Here is a 16,993-nt window from a genome sequence, read left to right as displayed (position 1 = left end):
CCGCGCCCGGCCTCTTGCAGGGCTTTTTAGATAATATTAAGGATTTGGAATTTAATCCTAAGGATTAGGAGACCTATTAAAGGATTTTGTGCATGGGGTGACACAAGATGTTTGCTTTTCGAAAGATCACTTTAGTGGCCATGTGGATAATAAACTGGAGAGAGGCAATGATGGATGCAGGTAGGAGCAGTTAGGAACTATTGCCATAATTCACACAAGAGAATGCAGTGATTTAAAATAAGCGGTGGCTATGGAAATAGAAGAAAATGAGCGTGGTGGTTCACGCCTGTAATCCTAGCACTTTGGGAGGCCAAGGCAGCTGGATCATGAGGTCAGGAGTTCAAGACTAACCTGGCCAACATGGTGAAACTCCGTCTCTACTAAAAATACAAAAAAATTAGGTGGGCGTGGTGGCATGTGCCTGCAATCCCAGCTACTCGGGAGGCTGAGGCAGGAGAATCACTTGAACCCAGGAGGCAAAGGTTGCAGTGAGCTGAGATCGTGCCACTGCACTCCTCCAGCCTGGGTGACAGAGACAGACTTCATCTGGGAAAAAAATAACTATTGAGATACATATTGGAGGCAGGATTGTGATTATGATTGATTCAATGTGAATAAGAGGAGGAAATCAAGGATGACTTCCAGGTGTCTAGACTGAGCTACAAAGTGGATCATAGTGCCATTTGCTAACAGAGAGATCAACCACTGGAGAAGGTGAGGTGGTGGCTGCTATAATGAGTTCATTATTGGAGACAATGGGCTGAGGGTGTCTACGTCAAATGGTCAGTCATGTAAGCTATTGGGCTATTGGGCATTTGAATGGCTTGGGGTGGAGATAAAGATGTGAAAGTCTTTGGAACCAAAATAGTGACAGAACCTGTGTGATTTTTGAGAGAGAGAGAAAGAGAGAGGGAGACAGAGAGGAGAAGGGAAAAGGTCCTAAGACAGAATCCTAGGATCTCTAGCCCAGAGCCAGTGGAGAAGGAGACCCTGGCAAAGGAGAGAAACAACAGCCAGAAAGAAAGAAGGAAAGTCAGAGTGCTTCCAGGAGGGGATGGTCAAGCACTGACAAAAATAGTTGAGGGGTCAAGCACAAAAATAGCTGAAAAGAATCTATTGGAATTAGTTACATGAACGTCACCAGTGACACTGATAATAAAGCCGTTTTTGGACAGATGGAGGTGGAGAGGTTGGTTCAGAACCCAGAATGGACTGAATAAGAAGTGAATAATTAAGAAATGATGACATAATGTAGAGGATCAGATCAAGAGATTTGGCCTTGAAGGGGATACGGGGCAGGAGTTGAGGCATAAGTGGGATGAAAGGGAGGTTTTTGTTTTCCTTTCGAAGATAGGAATAACTATCTTTTCATCTTATTTCCCCCCACCGCCTGCCCCCCACCACCCAATGCTCCAGCTCCATAGGTCTTTCCTTTCTTTGGTCCTGTCTTATTCACTGTTCCCAGTGCTTACCACACTTTTTCCTAAATCTTTGAACGGCTCACTTCTTTTCATTATTCATGGCTCTGCTCAAATGTCACTTCATCCAAAAATTATTCTGAGTTTATTCTTCTCCTCATTGTCAGTTACTATTTTATCTTCTTCATGGCTCTGATTATCTGAAATGATTTTATTTGTTTATTGATTGATTATACACATCTTCCTTTTGTTTGTTGTTTGTTTGTTTTTGAGACAGAGTCTCCCTCTGTCACCCAGGCTGGAGTGTAGTGGCGTGGTCTCAGCTCACTGCAACCTCCACCTCCTGGGTTCAGGCGGTTCTCCTGCCTCAGCCTCCCGAATAGCTGGGACTACAGGCATGTGCCACCACACCTGGCTAATTTTTGTATTTTTAGTACAAAAATTTTTACTAAAGAAATGTTGTATTTTTAGTAGAGACAGGGTTTCACTATGTTAGCCAGGCTGGTCTTGAACTCCTGACTTCGTGATCCACCTGCCTCGGCCTCCCAAAGTGCTGGGATTATAGCACTTTGGCGTGAGCCACTGAGCCTGGCCTATTTTGGTTTTTTGAGACAGGGTCTCCCTCTGTTGCCCAGGCTGGAGTACAGTGGCATGATCTTGGCTCACTGCAGCCTCCACCTTTCAGGTTCAAGCGATTCTCGTGCCTCAGCCTCCCAAGTAGCTCACACCCAGCTAAGTTTTGTATTTTTAGTAGAGACAGGGTTTCACCATGTTGGCCAGGCTGATCTCGAACTCCTGATCTCAGGTGATCTGTCCTCCTTGGCCTCCCAAAGTGCTGGGATTACAACAGTGAGCCACTGCCCCGGCTTGGTTTGTTTTTTGAGACAGGGTCTTGCTCCGTCACACAGGATGGAGTGCAGTAGCGTGATCTTGGCTTCTGTGCTCAAGTGATCCTCCCACCTCAGCCTCCCAAAGTGCTGAAATTACAGGCGTGACCCACGGTACCTGGCCTATATCTCCTAATTAAAAGTAAAGCCTGGGGTAAACTGGATGAAGTTGATGGCCTGTTAAATACATACATGTATTATATGCGTTATTATATCCCATGTGTTACATTATATATTATTGTATATGTGTATTATATACTATGTACTATTCTTACAACTGTATGCAAATCTATAATTACCTCAAAGTAAAGTTTTGGTTTTGTTTTTTAAAGTAAGTTCTGTGAGAACTGGGATTTTGTTTGCTTGTTGACAATTGTGTCTCCATCACCAGAACTGAGTCTGGCGTGCAGTGGGCATGAAATAAGTCTTCGTAAAAAGTGTGAATTAACGTCCGGCTAATTTTTGCATTGTTAGCAGAGACGGGGTTTCATCATGTTGGCCAGGCTGGTCTCGAACTCCTGACCTCAAGCGATCCACCTGCCCCGGCCTACCCAAAGTGTTGGAATTACAGGCGTGAGCCACCGCACCCAGCTGATCACATTTAAAGGGCGGGATGGGGAGAGTACAAACAACAGAGGAAATCCTGAGCCGCAGAGGAAACTGGAGACGGCAGGGTTTAGCACTAGAATATCTGTAAGAGAGGTAGGATTGGAATCTGAATCTCCAGAACTCTTTCCACTACCCAGGCTCTCTCTCCATTAATGGACTATTGATTGGACGACAGAGTAATGATAGCACCGTCTTAGGAGACGTCCAATCATAGGTCATAGTTCAATCTTTGCAGCTTATTGTGATTACAACAGTGGAGGATGGTCCTTACAAGCGGCTGTTCTCTGATTATCATTAAGCATGGCCACGCCCGCACTTAACTTCTGACAGTGGGGAAAGAGGCTGTGTGTGACAGCTTGGAAGGTTTACTACTGCCTCAAGTCCTCTTCTCTGCAGTTAAGGTTTCAGGTTTCAATCCTCCCAATACCACAAGACCGAGCACCTGGCGGCTGCCGCCTCCGCCTCCGCGCCTTAACCTAGGCGGCTTGCAGAAGATTTCAGCCCCGCGGCCGCGCACTCGCCCTGCCCTAGACCAGGGTTGGGCGCAGCGGCGGAGGTTGCTTCTTGGCTGCGCGAGCTGCGCGCGCTGGGAGGCGGCGATCGCAGCTGGGCCGGGACTTCCTTCCTCCACCGCACGACAACAAAACAACCCTGCAGCAGGCACTGAGTGCTTGGCAGCTGTCTGGGCGAGAGGCACAGCGATGGGGTCCGTGCTGAGCAGCGACAGCGGCAAATCGGCTCCCCCCTCTGCCACCCCGCGGGCCCTGGAGCGCAGGGGGGACCCGGAGTTGCCCGTCACGTCCTTCGACTGCGCCGTGTGCCTTGAGGTGTTACACCAGCCAGTCCGGACCCGCTGTGGCCACGTGTAAGTGCCAGGGGAGCTCGGTTTGGGCCCACCCCTAAGGAGGGCGATGTCGGGAAGCTGAGGGCATGGTGTGGGGAAGGAGGGGGACGGAAGACAGCGCCTTAGGAAACTGCTGCAGAGAGAAACCTGGACCCGTCGGGTGCGGGGCCAAGAGGAAAACGCCGGTCGGAAGGTGACACAGGATTTCGGGAGGAGAAAAAAGAAACAATCGGGCCCTGTAGCCCCCTTGCGCTGCCTCCTCCCTAAGTCCAGGTGCGGAGCTCCAGAGAAGGGGATCCAGGCACGGGTCCCGCCCAGAGCCAGGGCTCGCCAACAGGGGAGGGTGCTCTTGGCTGGAGAACGAGCGCTCGCCCGGGCACGAAAAAGAAACGAGCTCCAACTGCAAGGCAGGGGCTCCCTCAAAGCGCAGGTACCCCGCTGAACACGGCGGAACAGGCTGCGCTTCCCTCTGCCCCAGAAACCCGGGTCCGTTTTGTTTTGCTGGAGCTGTGCACGTGTTCCCAGAATGCCCACAGAGGCTCGTCTTAAGCAAACAAGGATCTGTGCAAAGTGTTTTTCCACCCCCACCCCTGCTACCCTTTCCCAACACAGACACCCATCCCCTCAAAGAGCAAGTCAAACTGGAGCTTCCGAGTGACTTTCCACAGTCGTTAGAGTTTAACAACCTGCTAGGGTGGGGCTTGGACGTTAGCCGCTAGCCCCTGAATGTACTCCTTCAAAACCCAGCCACAACGTGACAGGAGGTGGCAGACTACCTGCTTTACGCACCGTCTCTCCAAACCGGCAGAAATTACAGAGTAAAATAACTTTCTCAAAACGGCATAGTACTTAGCTAAAACTCACAGTTGGTGCGAAGCCGTGGTCGTTTCTAAGAAGAGTTTAAAAACAAAGTTCCTATATAAAATTGGCACATGCTTAATGTGTGCTTGAGTAACTGGTGGAGTTGGATCTGTGAATTTGTGCTCTCTGTTTACTTTGTGTGTGTGTGTGTGTGTGTGTGTATGAGAGAGAGAGAGTCTGACTCTGTCACCCAGGCTGGAGTGCGGTGGCGGTGGCAGGATCTCGGCTTACTGCAACCTCCACCCACTGCAACCTCTGTCTCCCCGGCTCAAGTGATCCTCCTGCCTCAGCCTCCCGAGTTGCTGGGATTACAGGCTCCCACGACCACACCCTACTAGTTTTTGAATTTTGAGTAGAGATGGGGTTTCACCATGTTGGCCAGGCTGGTCTTGAACTCCTGACCTCAATTGATTCACCCACCTCGGCCCCCCAAAGTGCTGGGATTAAAGGTGTGAGACACTGCACCCAGTCTTCTCTCTTTGGTTTGAATTTTGTTCATGGATGTGTGTGTGTGTGTGTGTGTGTGTGTGTGTGTGTCTGTACGGATCAGAAGCGGAAGCCTACTTAATGTCCTTTGAAGGGTGACTATAGTATGATGAAGCCCTGTGTGATACCACAGTGGCATGTACTTGTATTTGGCTTAGCAGGAAGAAAGAAATGCATTTGGCTTAGCAGGAAGAAAGAAATGCATTTGGCTTAGCAGGAAGAAAGAAATAGCGTTATTGCTTTTGAGGATCACTTTTGAAAGGATTTAGGTAGTCCTTAAAAACATGTTGTGCGCTTGCATTCAGAAGTTTTGAGGCTGGACATGGTGGCTCACACCTGGAATCCTTAGGTGATCCTTAATACCTATAGCCTTGTATCTGAAAAGCAGTTTTCACCACTGCCCACCTGTGAGCCCGGGAGAAAAGTGTGCGGCCTGCACAATGTATACATAAAGAGTGCTTTGGGCATTATTTCGTAGCTGTATTTTCGAGGCCTGTTGTTTCAGCTTTGTTCTTAAAACTCGAGGCTTAAATTTACCCTCCTTTCTGATTACTAAAGTTGTGGCTCAGCTGTCCAGATGTAGCTCATTAACGTAATATCCACAGGCCAATCTGGAAGCCAAGATGGGCTGTGTGAGTCATAAAATATATTGATTATTTTAGGGCAATAACAGCCTAAAGATACCTCCATTTAAATTGAATCATTATTAGCATTCAAACTTTGAAGTTGTGCAAAACATAAACAGTGGGCGTTTTGAAGATTCTTTTTGGAATAGACCGCTTTGCTGCTAATTCAATGATCTGACTGGAGATTGTTTTCCTGTTTTGGACTTTGAATAGTATAACTTACCATTTACAATATTTTTCCTTCTACTAAAGGATAATATAAATTTGCAAAATGTTAAATTTTTTGTTTAATCTTTTTCTTTGTTAAAGTGAATAGGAAACTAGCAACTGGAAAAATAACCATAAAATAGCATTACAAGGGCTGAACAAATTGCCTTTCCTCTCTTTACTGTTCTTTGTTTTGACAAATCTATGTCCATTGTTCTAGCTGTGGGCAGAATTTCCATATTCCTCCTTTTGGCAAACTTACTTGGGCCCCTTCCACTTTATAAATGTTAACCAGAGTCCTTTCTGCAGTAGAGATTATGAGCGTTGTGAATGTCATTTGTACATTCTAAATGAATTACTCTTTTCCATTGAAATTAAGTTGGAAAATGAATAAATGCAAATGAACCTTCTGTATTTTATTATCCCATATTGAAGCTACATTTTCAGACATACTGAACTAGGTGGTTTATGCTGATTTTCAAGTCAAACAAGTTTAATAGTAACAACAGTACCTTGACTGAATATGTACAGAGCACTTTATAAGTTGTATTGTGATGCAGTAGTAACTGGCCCTTATAGAAAGCTGGATTTGAAATTCCCTTCTGCCACTAGCCAGCTGTGTGACCACTGTAGGGAAATTTGAATTTGATTTTTTTCCCCTAAAGGTTTGATCACTTGAGTCTATGAAACAAACTGCTAATAGATTAACAGGGGAGGAAAGGCCTACAAATGTATTAATGTGCATATGGGCACAGGAGTCATCAAACTATGAAAACGGAAAGGGCCAGATGCTTGATGCTTTTATACCATCTTGAGGTTACACCAGAATAGGGGCTTGGAACATGGTTATGGGAGGGCAACAGAAAGAAGGGACTCGGGCAAAGATGGTCTAGTTATGCAGATGAAACTTCATAGATAGCAGCTCCTAGAAAGAATAGGCATGAGCCTGTGTTAAGTTGCTCTGTCAGACCTTCCTAGGTGTCAGACCTTCAGTTAATAATTTCCTAGGTACGGACAAGGGGGTGGCTCCAAGAAAGCCTGGTTGTTTATTTCACCAGTGTAGATTTTCTCTACAGATACAAGTCTCCTCCACAAAAGGCAGCTTTTCAGGATTATTCCCGTATGCGGGAATATATCAAAGAAGTACATTTTGGGGTGAAATATTTTCAGTTTCCTTTAGTCCCCCATTTTAACATTTCCTTTATTTCCTTTTATTAATTAATTTATTTATTTTTAGAGGTGGGATCTCACTCTGTCACCCAGGTCGCAGTGTAGTGGTGCAATCATGGCTCACTGCAGCCTCTACCTCCTGGGCTCAGCAATCCTCCTGCCTCAGCCTCTCACATAGCTGGGACTACGAGTGCCTGCCACCATGCCTGGCTATTTTTTACTTATTTATTTATTTTGAGATGGAGTCTCACTCTATTGCCTAGACTGGAGGGCAGTGATGTGATCTCAGCTCACTGCAACCTCCGCCTCCCGGGTTCAAGTGACTCTCCTGCCTCAGCCACTCTAGTAGTTGGGATTAAAGACACGCACCACCATGCCCAGCTAGTTTTTGTATTTTTTGTAGAGGCAGGGTTTCGCCATTTTGCCCAAGCTGGTCTTGAACCCCTGAGCTCAGGTGATTTGCCTGCCTCAGCCTCCCAAAGTGCTGGAATTACAGGAGTGAGCCACTGCACCCAGCCAAGAAAGTGACAATTCTTTACATATCGCAAGGTCAGGAATTTTGTAAGGGAACCATATATACAGGGTACCAGGCCAATCTTTTTCTAAGTCTATTGGTTTTTTAATGTCAATCTCAGTCCCTCAAAGCGGTTTGATCATGTATCTAAGTATGACATTCCAGTTAAAGCCTTGGTAGAATAACCACTGTCTCCAATTATGTCCTGTTCAGACTGTTACTGAACTTATGCATGTAACTATATTGCCATGAAATAAGAATACTCAAAAAACAGTTTGTCAATCCAAAGAGAAAAAGGTAAATTATTTTGCTCACAAAAGTATACTTGCCCAGGTGCAGTGGCTCATGCCTGTAATCCCAGCAGTTTGGAAGACCGATACAGGAGGATGACTTGAGACCAGCAGTTTGGGACCAGCCTGGGCAACATAGCGAGACCCCATCTCTATCTAATACACAAAAGTCTTGTTCAAAAGAGAAAACCGTATTTTACTTTTGAATCAATATATCAATAATAAAGCTAATTTAAATAAAGCCTAATAAACAAGTCCATCTAATTTCAGTCAGCTTTGACCACACAAGATAAGATTTACGTATCTTTTATAACCTCTTAGAATTTTTCTTCTATTTCCAACTTTCTGTATTCATTTAGTTTTATCTATATCTTTTTTTATTCTTTCAATTTGAAACAATCTTTATTTTTTTTATTTTTTTATTTTTATTTTTTGAGACGGAGTCTCGCTCTGTGGCCCAGGCTGGAGTGCAGTGGCCGGATCTCAGCTCACTGCAAGCTCCGCCTCCCCGGTTTACGGCATTCTCCTGCCTCGGCCTCCCGAGTAGCTGGGACTACAGGCGCCCGCCACCTCGCCTGGCTAGTTTTTTGTGTTTTTTTGGTAGAGACGGGGTTTCACCGCGTTAGTCAGGATGGTCTCGATCTCCTGACCTCGTGATCCGCCCGTCTCGGCCTCCCAAAGTGCTGGGATTACAGGCTTGAGCCACCGCGCCCGGCCAAAATTTTATTTTTTTATAGAGACAGGGTCTCCCTATGTTGCCCAGGCCAGTCTTGAATTCCTAGGTTCAAGTGATCCTCCTGCCTTAGCCTCACAAAGAGCTGGGATTACAGGCATGAGCACTCCCAAACTGCTGGGATTATAGGCATGAGCCACCACACCAGCCAACCAACAATTTAAAACTAGCTTTATTGCTGGGCACGGTGGCTCACACCTATAATCCCAACACTTTGGGAGGCCGAGGCAGGCGGATCACTTGAGCCCAGGAGTTAGAAACCAGCCTAGTCGACATGGCGAAACCTTATCCCTACTGAAAATACTAAAAAAATTAGCCGGGCATGGTGGTGCACGTGGAGGCTGAGGTGGAAGAATCGCCTGAACCTAGGAGGTAGAGGTTGCAGTGAGCTGAGATCGCACCACTGCACTCCAGCCTGGGTGACAGAGTGAGGGTCATTCTCAAAAAACAAAAACAAGCAAACAAAAATCCTAGCTTGATTTACCAAAGTTTACTAAAGTCATATGAACTTTGAAAAACATTTGGGATAGTTAATTTGTGAGTACTCATTTATTTAGAAGTCAGTTTGGTACCACACAGACTGTACAAACACACGTGTAAACATATATATACATGTAGACACAACATATATCACACGCACACACCAGTATCCAAAAGCCAAAGAGATTAGGACTTTTAATGCATGAGAGCAGAACTTTAGACGTGAGAGGATGGACCCTGCCCATGGCTTCTGTGGCTCAGTGAGAGACAGAGGACCCCTAACGGCCAGGCGCGGTGGCTCACGCCTGTAATCCCAGCACTTTGGAAGACTGAGGTGGGTGGATCACCTGAGGTCAGAAGTTCGAGACCAGCCTGCCCAACATGGTGAAACCCCATCTCTGCTAAAAATACAAAAAAATTAGCCAAGGGTGTGGCAGGCGCCTGTAATCCCAGCAACTCGGGAGGCTGAGGCAGGAGAATCACTTGAACCCAGGAGACAGAGGTTGCAATAGCTGAGATCATGCACTCCAGCCTGGGTGACAAAAGTGAAATTCTGTCTAAAAAAAAAAAAAAAGAAGAAGAAGAAGAAGACAGGGGACCCCTAAAGAGGGGTGACTGGTGGCTTTTGTGTTTGTGTATGCATGTGTGTGCGTTCCTCAAGGAGTCTCACGGTTGATAGAGGTCCCCTCTAGGCCTCTTCATGTGGTATCAAAAATGGCAAAAAGGAGGAGGGGCAGAAGGGGAAGGAGATGGAAGAACAAGTCTTAGAGGAGCCAATTTAGGGAGATTTTAAGCTTTCCAAAGGCCAATACAGTTTTAGTTAGTAGGGGTCTGAGGAACAAACAAAGGTCTAGTTGACTAAGAAGTTCCCATGGGAGAAACAGGATTTGAAAGAGAATAGAGAATATCAGCTATTAATTAAGCTGGCTTTTGACCACAGAGCCATTTTTCTTAAATTTTTTTTTTTTTTTGAGATGGAGTCTTGCTCTGTTGCGCACGCTGGAGTACAACGGCGCAATCCTGGCTCACTGCAACCTCCGCCTCCTGGGTTCAAGCGATTCTCGTGCCTCAGCCTAAAAATCCTTTTAAATATGCAAGCAGCAAACATTTTGTCCTCTGAGCACCCAGTTGTTTTTTGAGATGTAGTCTTGCTCTGTCACCCAGGCTAGATTGCAGTGGCCCGATCTGGGCTCACTGCAACCTCTGCCTCCCGGGTTCAAGCAATGTTCCTGTCTCAGCATCCCAAGTAGCTGGGACTACAGGGGTGTGCCACCACGCCCACCTAATTTTTGTATTTTTAGTAGAGACGGGGTTTCACCATGTTGATGAGGCTGCTCTCAAACTCCTGACCTCAGGTGATCTGCCTGCTTCGGCCTCCCAAAGTGCTGGGATTACAGGTGTGAACCACTGTCTCCAGCCTGAGCACCCAGTCTTTTGTGGGAGCAGAGAGAATGGTAGCTGTGGCATTCGTGCGTCTTTCTCCCCAGACGCTCCCAGCACCCCCTGTCTGAGGGGTACCCACCTCTCCTCATCTGTTTGGTTCCCAGCCATAGCAGGAGGTATGTCTCTCTGTAGAGGAAGCAGATTAATGGGGAAAAAGTTACTATCACACTCTAAGTATAAACCAGCGTTTTAACCAAAGGAAATAACTCAAAATCAAAACAAATAAGAACATTCGAGACTGAAATCAAGAAGCTCTTGATGGCTTCAACCAAGGTTTCCTAAGAGGGAGCAAAAGTTGCAACCCTTTCAAATCCAGATCATTCCCTACAACAGCTTAAAGAAAGGAAAGTTTTGCCAGCCGCGAATGGGGTACAACCCACATTTTTGTCTGGCCATATTCTCTACTGTTTAAGACAGAGGAAAACAACAGCTGGATGAGAGGCTTACAATAGGAACGGGTACCCCAAAGGTTAAGAAGTTATACAAATATAAATTCAAACAATTCAAACTAATTTTTTCCAAGTGTTTCTTTTATTTTTCCTTCCTGAGTTAAAGGATTTATGTCTCCTAGGGACTTGTTCTCTGAAAGGGAATTGAATCCAGGCTGCAGAGGTGAAAGTGCAGAATCCTTACCACTAGACTACAGGATGGAGTCTTTTTTTTTTTTTTTTATTATAACAAATTTCATAAGGAATCTAAAGCATGCAGTTTGAGTACAAAGGATTTTAACTTTGTTTTATATCTGATTTCTACTTTTCAACAATCTTGCCGAGGGAGTTTCTAAACCTGTATTCCTTTTCTATCTTTTCATAGGTACCAATAAGGTAGCTATTTAAGATGTGAGCTCTAAAAAGTTTTCTTTTAAATATAGCCATTAATTTATTTTAAAAACGATTCAGACCAATACAAGAACTAATTTATATGTTTTTCCCTGTTGATCCAAATTTAGAAAAGGTAAAACACAGAGACTCATCCCATCCACATTTGACCAGGCACTATGGGCAGAGATCAGAGAGGAGAACTGACTTGGTTAAAAAAAATGAGTTTACCTTTCTTTGCTGGCTTTTCATCAGTTGTTCCAAGATCCCATTCATTGGCTCTAGAATGAACAAAATGACTTATATCCGGATCACAATACCAAAAATTTAGTGAAGCTTAAATTTTTCCCCTAAAGATTCGATACTTTGAGTCTATAAAACAGGCAGATAGCAGACTAATGGGATAAAAGCATACACATTTATTAATGTGCATATGGGCATGGGAGTCATAAAAAATATGAAAAGTGAAAGGACTAGATGCTTGATTTTTTTTTTCTTTTTTTCTTTTTTTTGAGATGGAGTCTTGCTCTGTCGCCCAGGTTGGAGTGCAGTGGTGTCATCTCAGCTCACTGCACGCTGAGTCTCCCGGGTTCACACCATTCTCCTGCCTCAGCCTCTCGAGTAGCTGGGACTACAGGCGCATGCCCGGCTAATTTTTTTGTATTTTTAGTAGAGACGGGGTTTCACTGTGTTAGCCAGGATGGTCTCGATCTGCTGACCTTGTGATCCGCCCGCCTCGGCCTCCCAAAGTGCTGGGATTACAGGTATGAGCCACCGCACCCGGCAGATGCTTGATGTTTTTATACCTGAGGTTACAGAAGAATGGGGGATTGCAAGATGGCACGAGAGGTTATAAGAGGGAAAAAAACAGTAAGGGGCAAAGGTGATCTTGTTATACAGAAGAAAGTTAGACAGGTAGCAACTCTCAGAAAGAACAGGTGGTAGTCAGCCGGGCGTGGTGGCTCACGCCTGTAATCCCAGCACTTTGGGAGGCCGAGGCCGGCGGATCACGAGGTGGGGAGATCGAGACCATCCTGGCTAACACGGTGAAACCCCGTTTCAACTAAAAATACAAAAAATTATCTGGGCGTGGTGGCCGGTGCCTGTAGTCCCAGCTACTCGGGAGGCTGAGGCAGGAGAATGGCGTGAACCCGGGAGACTGAGCGTGCAGTGAGCCGAGATCGCGCCGCTGCACTCCAGCCTGGGCGACAGAGCGAGACTCCATCTTAAAAAGAAAAAAAAGAATAGGTAGTAGTCCATGGTAAGTTTCTTTGTTAGACCTTCAAACGTTTCAGACTCTTGGTTAATCATCCTACATGGGGCAAAGGAGACCTCAGAGAAAGCCTTTCACCAATGTAGGCTTTACCAATGCTGCTCTCCCCCACAACATGCAGCTTTTCAGGGCTTTTCCTTTCTGCAGGCCATCTCAATAGCCATCTCGAAGTATGTCAAATAATTATTTTTTGGGGTAAAATATTTTGTTTCCTTTTTTTTTTTTTTTTTTGAGATGGAGTCTCGCTCTGTTGTTCAGGCTGGGGTGCTGTGGCGTGATCTCAGCTCACTGCAACCTCTGCCTCCTGAGTAGCTGGGACTACAGACGTGTGCCACCATGCCCGGCTAATTTTTGTATTTTTTAGTAGAGATGGGGTTTCGCTATGTTGGCCTGGTTGGTGTCAAACTCCTGGCCTCAAGTGATCTGCCCATCTCAGCCTCCCAAAATGCTGGGATTACAGGTTAAGCCACCCGCCCAGCCGATTTTCTTTACCACTAAGTTGCTTAATGTCTTTGAATCTCAAGTTTCTTCATTTGTAAAATGGGGTGAGTAGTGCTATTTTTATGAATATTTAAAATGTAAAGATATCCCATAGTAAAGACTCAAAACATGGTTTCTGTTTCCTTCAGTCATTCCATAAGCGAAATCCACAGGAACAGGTATTATTTCTTATCTCTGTATTTCTTTTGGAAGAACACTGTGCCACGAAAGGTTGATCTATGACATTTCCAAGATGTCTCAGATAGCCTCACTTTTGGCTTAGTTCTTCTTCCTTTGTTGGACTTTAAGTTAAAGTTTCACTTTAATATTTTATAATTTTAAATGGACTTTATTCATATTGCTGTATCAGTTGTAGAAAATAGATTCGAGGGAAAAGCCTTCTCACTTCTGCCTTATCTTCTGTTAGAGAGCTGTGGTGAGAGCCAGTAGATAACTTGGAGCTGTATAAATGGAACTTAAGGCTGGGTGTGGTGGTTCATGCCTGTAATCTCAGCACTTTGGAAGGCTGAGGTGGAACTGCTTGAACCCAGGAGTTTGAGACCAGCCTGGGCAACATAGTGAGACCTCGTTGCTACAGGAAAAAAAAAAAATAATAATAGCTGGGCATGGTGGTGCTGCCTGTAGTCCCAGCTGCTTGGGAGGCTGAGGTGGTAGGATCACTTGAGCTCGGGAGGCTGCTATGAGCAGTGATTGCACCACTGCACTTCAGTTTGGGTGACAGAACAAGACCCTGCCTCAAAAGAAAACAAAAACAAAAAAGAAAACCAGATTTACATTTAAAGGAAATATTCAAAGACATTTGTTTTCAGATTGAAAATAGTAGATGCAAGGGAGAATATAAAAGCCAACTGCTGGGCTTTAAGGCAGGTGGATAAACAGGGTCAGAGATACTGGCCCAGGAGGAAGCGAGTGCACTCATGAATGGGCCTGCTGAATGTACAGCGGTCTGATAGGCAGATATCCAAATGGAAATAGCCAAAGGCTCTGGAGGAATAGACTGGGGGAAAGAGATCAGGGCTGGAGACTGTTATCTAAAAAGCGTCTAGAGGTTGAGAATGGGCCGAAGAGAGCTCAATGAACTGGAGCACACTATAAGATAGAGCCAAGTCTCCACTGACCTCAGATATAACTGCTCTAAGTCATAGAATGTACCTAATTTTTATTTTTATTTTGTATTATTTTATTTTTTGAGCCAGAGTCTTGTTCTGTCACCCAGGCTGGAGTGCAGTGGCGCGATCTTGGCTCACTGCAACCTCCACCTCCTGGGTTCAAAAGATTCTCCTGCCTCAGCCTCCTGAGTAGCTGAGACTACTGGCGCATGCCACCATGCCCACCTAATTTTATATTTTTAGTAGAGACAGGGTTTCACCATATTGGCCAGGCTGATCTCAAACTCCAGACCTCAGGTTATCGGCCCGCCTCTGCCTCCCAAAGTGCTGGGATTACAGGCGTGAGCCACCCCACCCAGCAGTGAATGTACCTAATTTTTAGAAAATGAAACTCTGTTTAGGATAATTCTGAAGTACTTTCAGGTAAATGGATTGAAACGTTCAATTTGTGGTCAAGTATGAGCAGTAAAGCCTGCACTAAATTGGTGGTTTCCTAAGTAGAGTCTGAGAGTCTTCCTGGTGAGTTTAAAATTGATCCAGAAATATGCATGAATGCTTTCATTCTTACAGGACATGTGCAATCCCAGTGTAAACCAAAAATAAAATTCTAAGGCCCCCAACCAACTGAATGGACCTTTCCTCTCTGCCAAGGGCATTCTAAAGTAAACCAGAAACACTAGTTCAGGCCATGATGGGAATGGGTATTTATCAAATACTACAGACTGGGTAATGGATAAAGAAAATAATTTTTTCAGCTCACAGTTCTGGAGGCTAGGAAGTCCAAGAGCGTGGTGCTGGGACCTGGCTAGGGTCATCCCCTGGTGGAAAGGTAGAAAGAAGTTGGAAGAGTGGGAAAATGCACATGAGCGAGCTCGCTTATTATTTTATTATTTTATTTTTTTAGAGATAGGGGTCTCACTATGTTGTCCAGACTGGACTCAAACTCCTGGGCTCAAGTGATCCTCCTGCCTCAGAGAGTTTACTTTTATAGCAAAGCCACTTCTGCAAGAACTAGCCCACTCCTGTGATAATGGCATTCATCCATTCATCATAGTGGAGCCCCTATGACCTAAATGTGTCCTGAAGGCTCCACCTCTCAACACCACCACAACAGGAACCAAGTTTTCATGCCTGAACTTTGTGGGGACACATTCATTATATCAAGACTCCTGGTTATATAGGCACATTCATGGTCTTATATTTGTGGCTTCCACTTGTCACTGGGAAGAACTGAGGTTTCTTGAAAAGACTACAAAATTTGAGGCCCTACCCAAACTGTTTAAGGATCAGAGCACTAATGTTTGTGGCTGCATAAACTGGGCACATTGCTACACTACTCTGAACCTTAGTTTGCCATCGATAAAATGAGGAGAAAGTACAGCAGCATTTTTTTTTTTTTTTTTTGAGACAGTCTCTCTCTGTTGCCCAGGTTGGAGTGCAATGGCGTGATTTTGGCTTACTGCAACCTCCGCCTCCCGGGTTCATGCCATTTTCCTGCCTCAGCCTCCCTAGGAGCTGGGATTACAGGCATCTGCCAGCACGCCCAGTTAATTTTTTGTATTTTTAGTAGAGACAGGTTTTCACCATGTTAGCCAGGATGGTCTCGATCTCCTGACCTCGTGATCCGCCCGCCTCGGCCTCCCAAAGTGCTGGGATTACAGGCGTGAGCCACCACGCCCAGCTTAGCACAGCAGCATTTTATGAACTATCGTAGGAGCCTATAATAATAGGGGATAATGTATACAAGTGTCCCCCATAAGGCTCGGCACCAGTATTTGTATTCTGCTTGCACTGGCATACAACTCAAATTGTCGGGGGGGGGGAAGAAAAAGGGAAAATGCTAGTTGACAAAAAACAAAATGTGATCTGCTTGCCTCTAAATTATGTAAGCAGATATTCATGTCAGAACCATAGGTGTTGTATTAGAAATGTTCATTATGAGTTGAGCATTTGAGCCATTTGTCATACATTTCATTCATAGACTATACTTTGAGAACCAATTCTCAGAGACTCAGAGACATCCAAGGTCAGATTGTACCTTAGAACTTATAATCAGCTGAGATAGAAAGAAGTAACATATGTATAGCAGAGGACTTAGATTTCTTGATCTTAAAATATTGCTCTTTCCAACTAGGGTAGCTGTGGTGGTGGAATAAAAGGTTACCGAAATTTGGGTCAGAAAACCCCAGCCTAAGACCAACGAAGTTCAGGCACTTTCTTTTCTTTTCTTTTTTTTTTTTTTGAGAGATAGAGTCTTGCTGTTGCCCAGGCTGGAGTGCAGTGGCGCGATCTCGGTTCACTGCAACCTCTGCCTCCCGGGTTCAAGTGATTCTCCTGCCTCAACTTCCCAAGTAGCTGGGACTACAGGCATGCACCACCACACCCAGCTAAATTTTGTATTTTGTTTTGTTTTGTATTTTTTTGAGATGGAGTCTTCCTCTGTTACCCAGGTTGGAGTGCAGTGGCACGATCTCGGCTCACTCCAACCTCCGCCTCCTGGGTTCAAGTGGTTCTCCCACCTCAGTCTCCCTAGTAGCTGGGATTACAGGCATGTGCTGCCACACCTGGCTAATTTTTTGTATTGTTAGTAGAGATGGAGTCTTACCATGTTGGCCAGGCTGATCTCAAACTCCTGACCCCAAGCGATCCACCCGCCTCAGCCTCCCAAAGTGTTGGGTTTACAGGCTGAAGCCACCGTGCCTGGCTGCATTTTTTTTTTTTTTT

At 45.2% G+C, this 16,993-nt stretch overlaps 1 protein-coding gene across 2 annotated transcripts in view; it reads left to right on the top strand.

Annotated features, from left to right (window-relative positions):
- Positions 1-3,256: 3,256 nt before the first annotated feature.
- The window catches only part of RNF125 (ring finger protein 125), a 53,252-nt gene continuing 39,515 nt past the window's right edge, over positions 3,257-16,993 (top strand). The window contains exon 1 of one of the 2 annotated variants that reach the window (XM_007974357.3): positions 3,257-3,779. In XM_007974357.3, coding sequence (XP_007972548.1) covers positions 3,616-3,779 — 164 coding nt within the window. In that variant the 5' untranslated portion in view covers positions 3,257-3,615. The remainder of the gene's footprint in view (positions 3,780-16,993) is intronic. The other variant, XM_007974356.3, reaches the window with a different exon arrangement.

The sequence above is a fragment of the Chlorocebus sabaeus genome, chromosome 18 (genome assembly GCF_047675955.1).
Source record: "Chlorocebus sabaeus isolate Y175 chromosome 18, mChlSab1.0.hap1, whole genome shotgun sequence".
Lineage (NCBI taxonomy): Eukaryota > Metazoa > Chordata > Mammalia > Primates > Cercopithecidae > Chlorocebus > Chlorocebus sabaeus.
The sequence above is the reverse complement of the archived record's forward strand: the minus strand, read 5'-3'. Positions and strand labels throughout refer to the sequence as shown.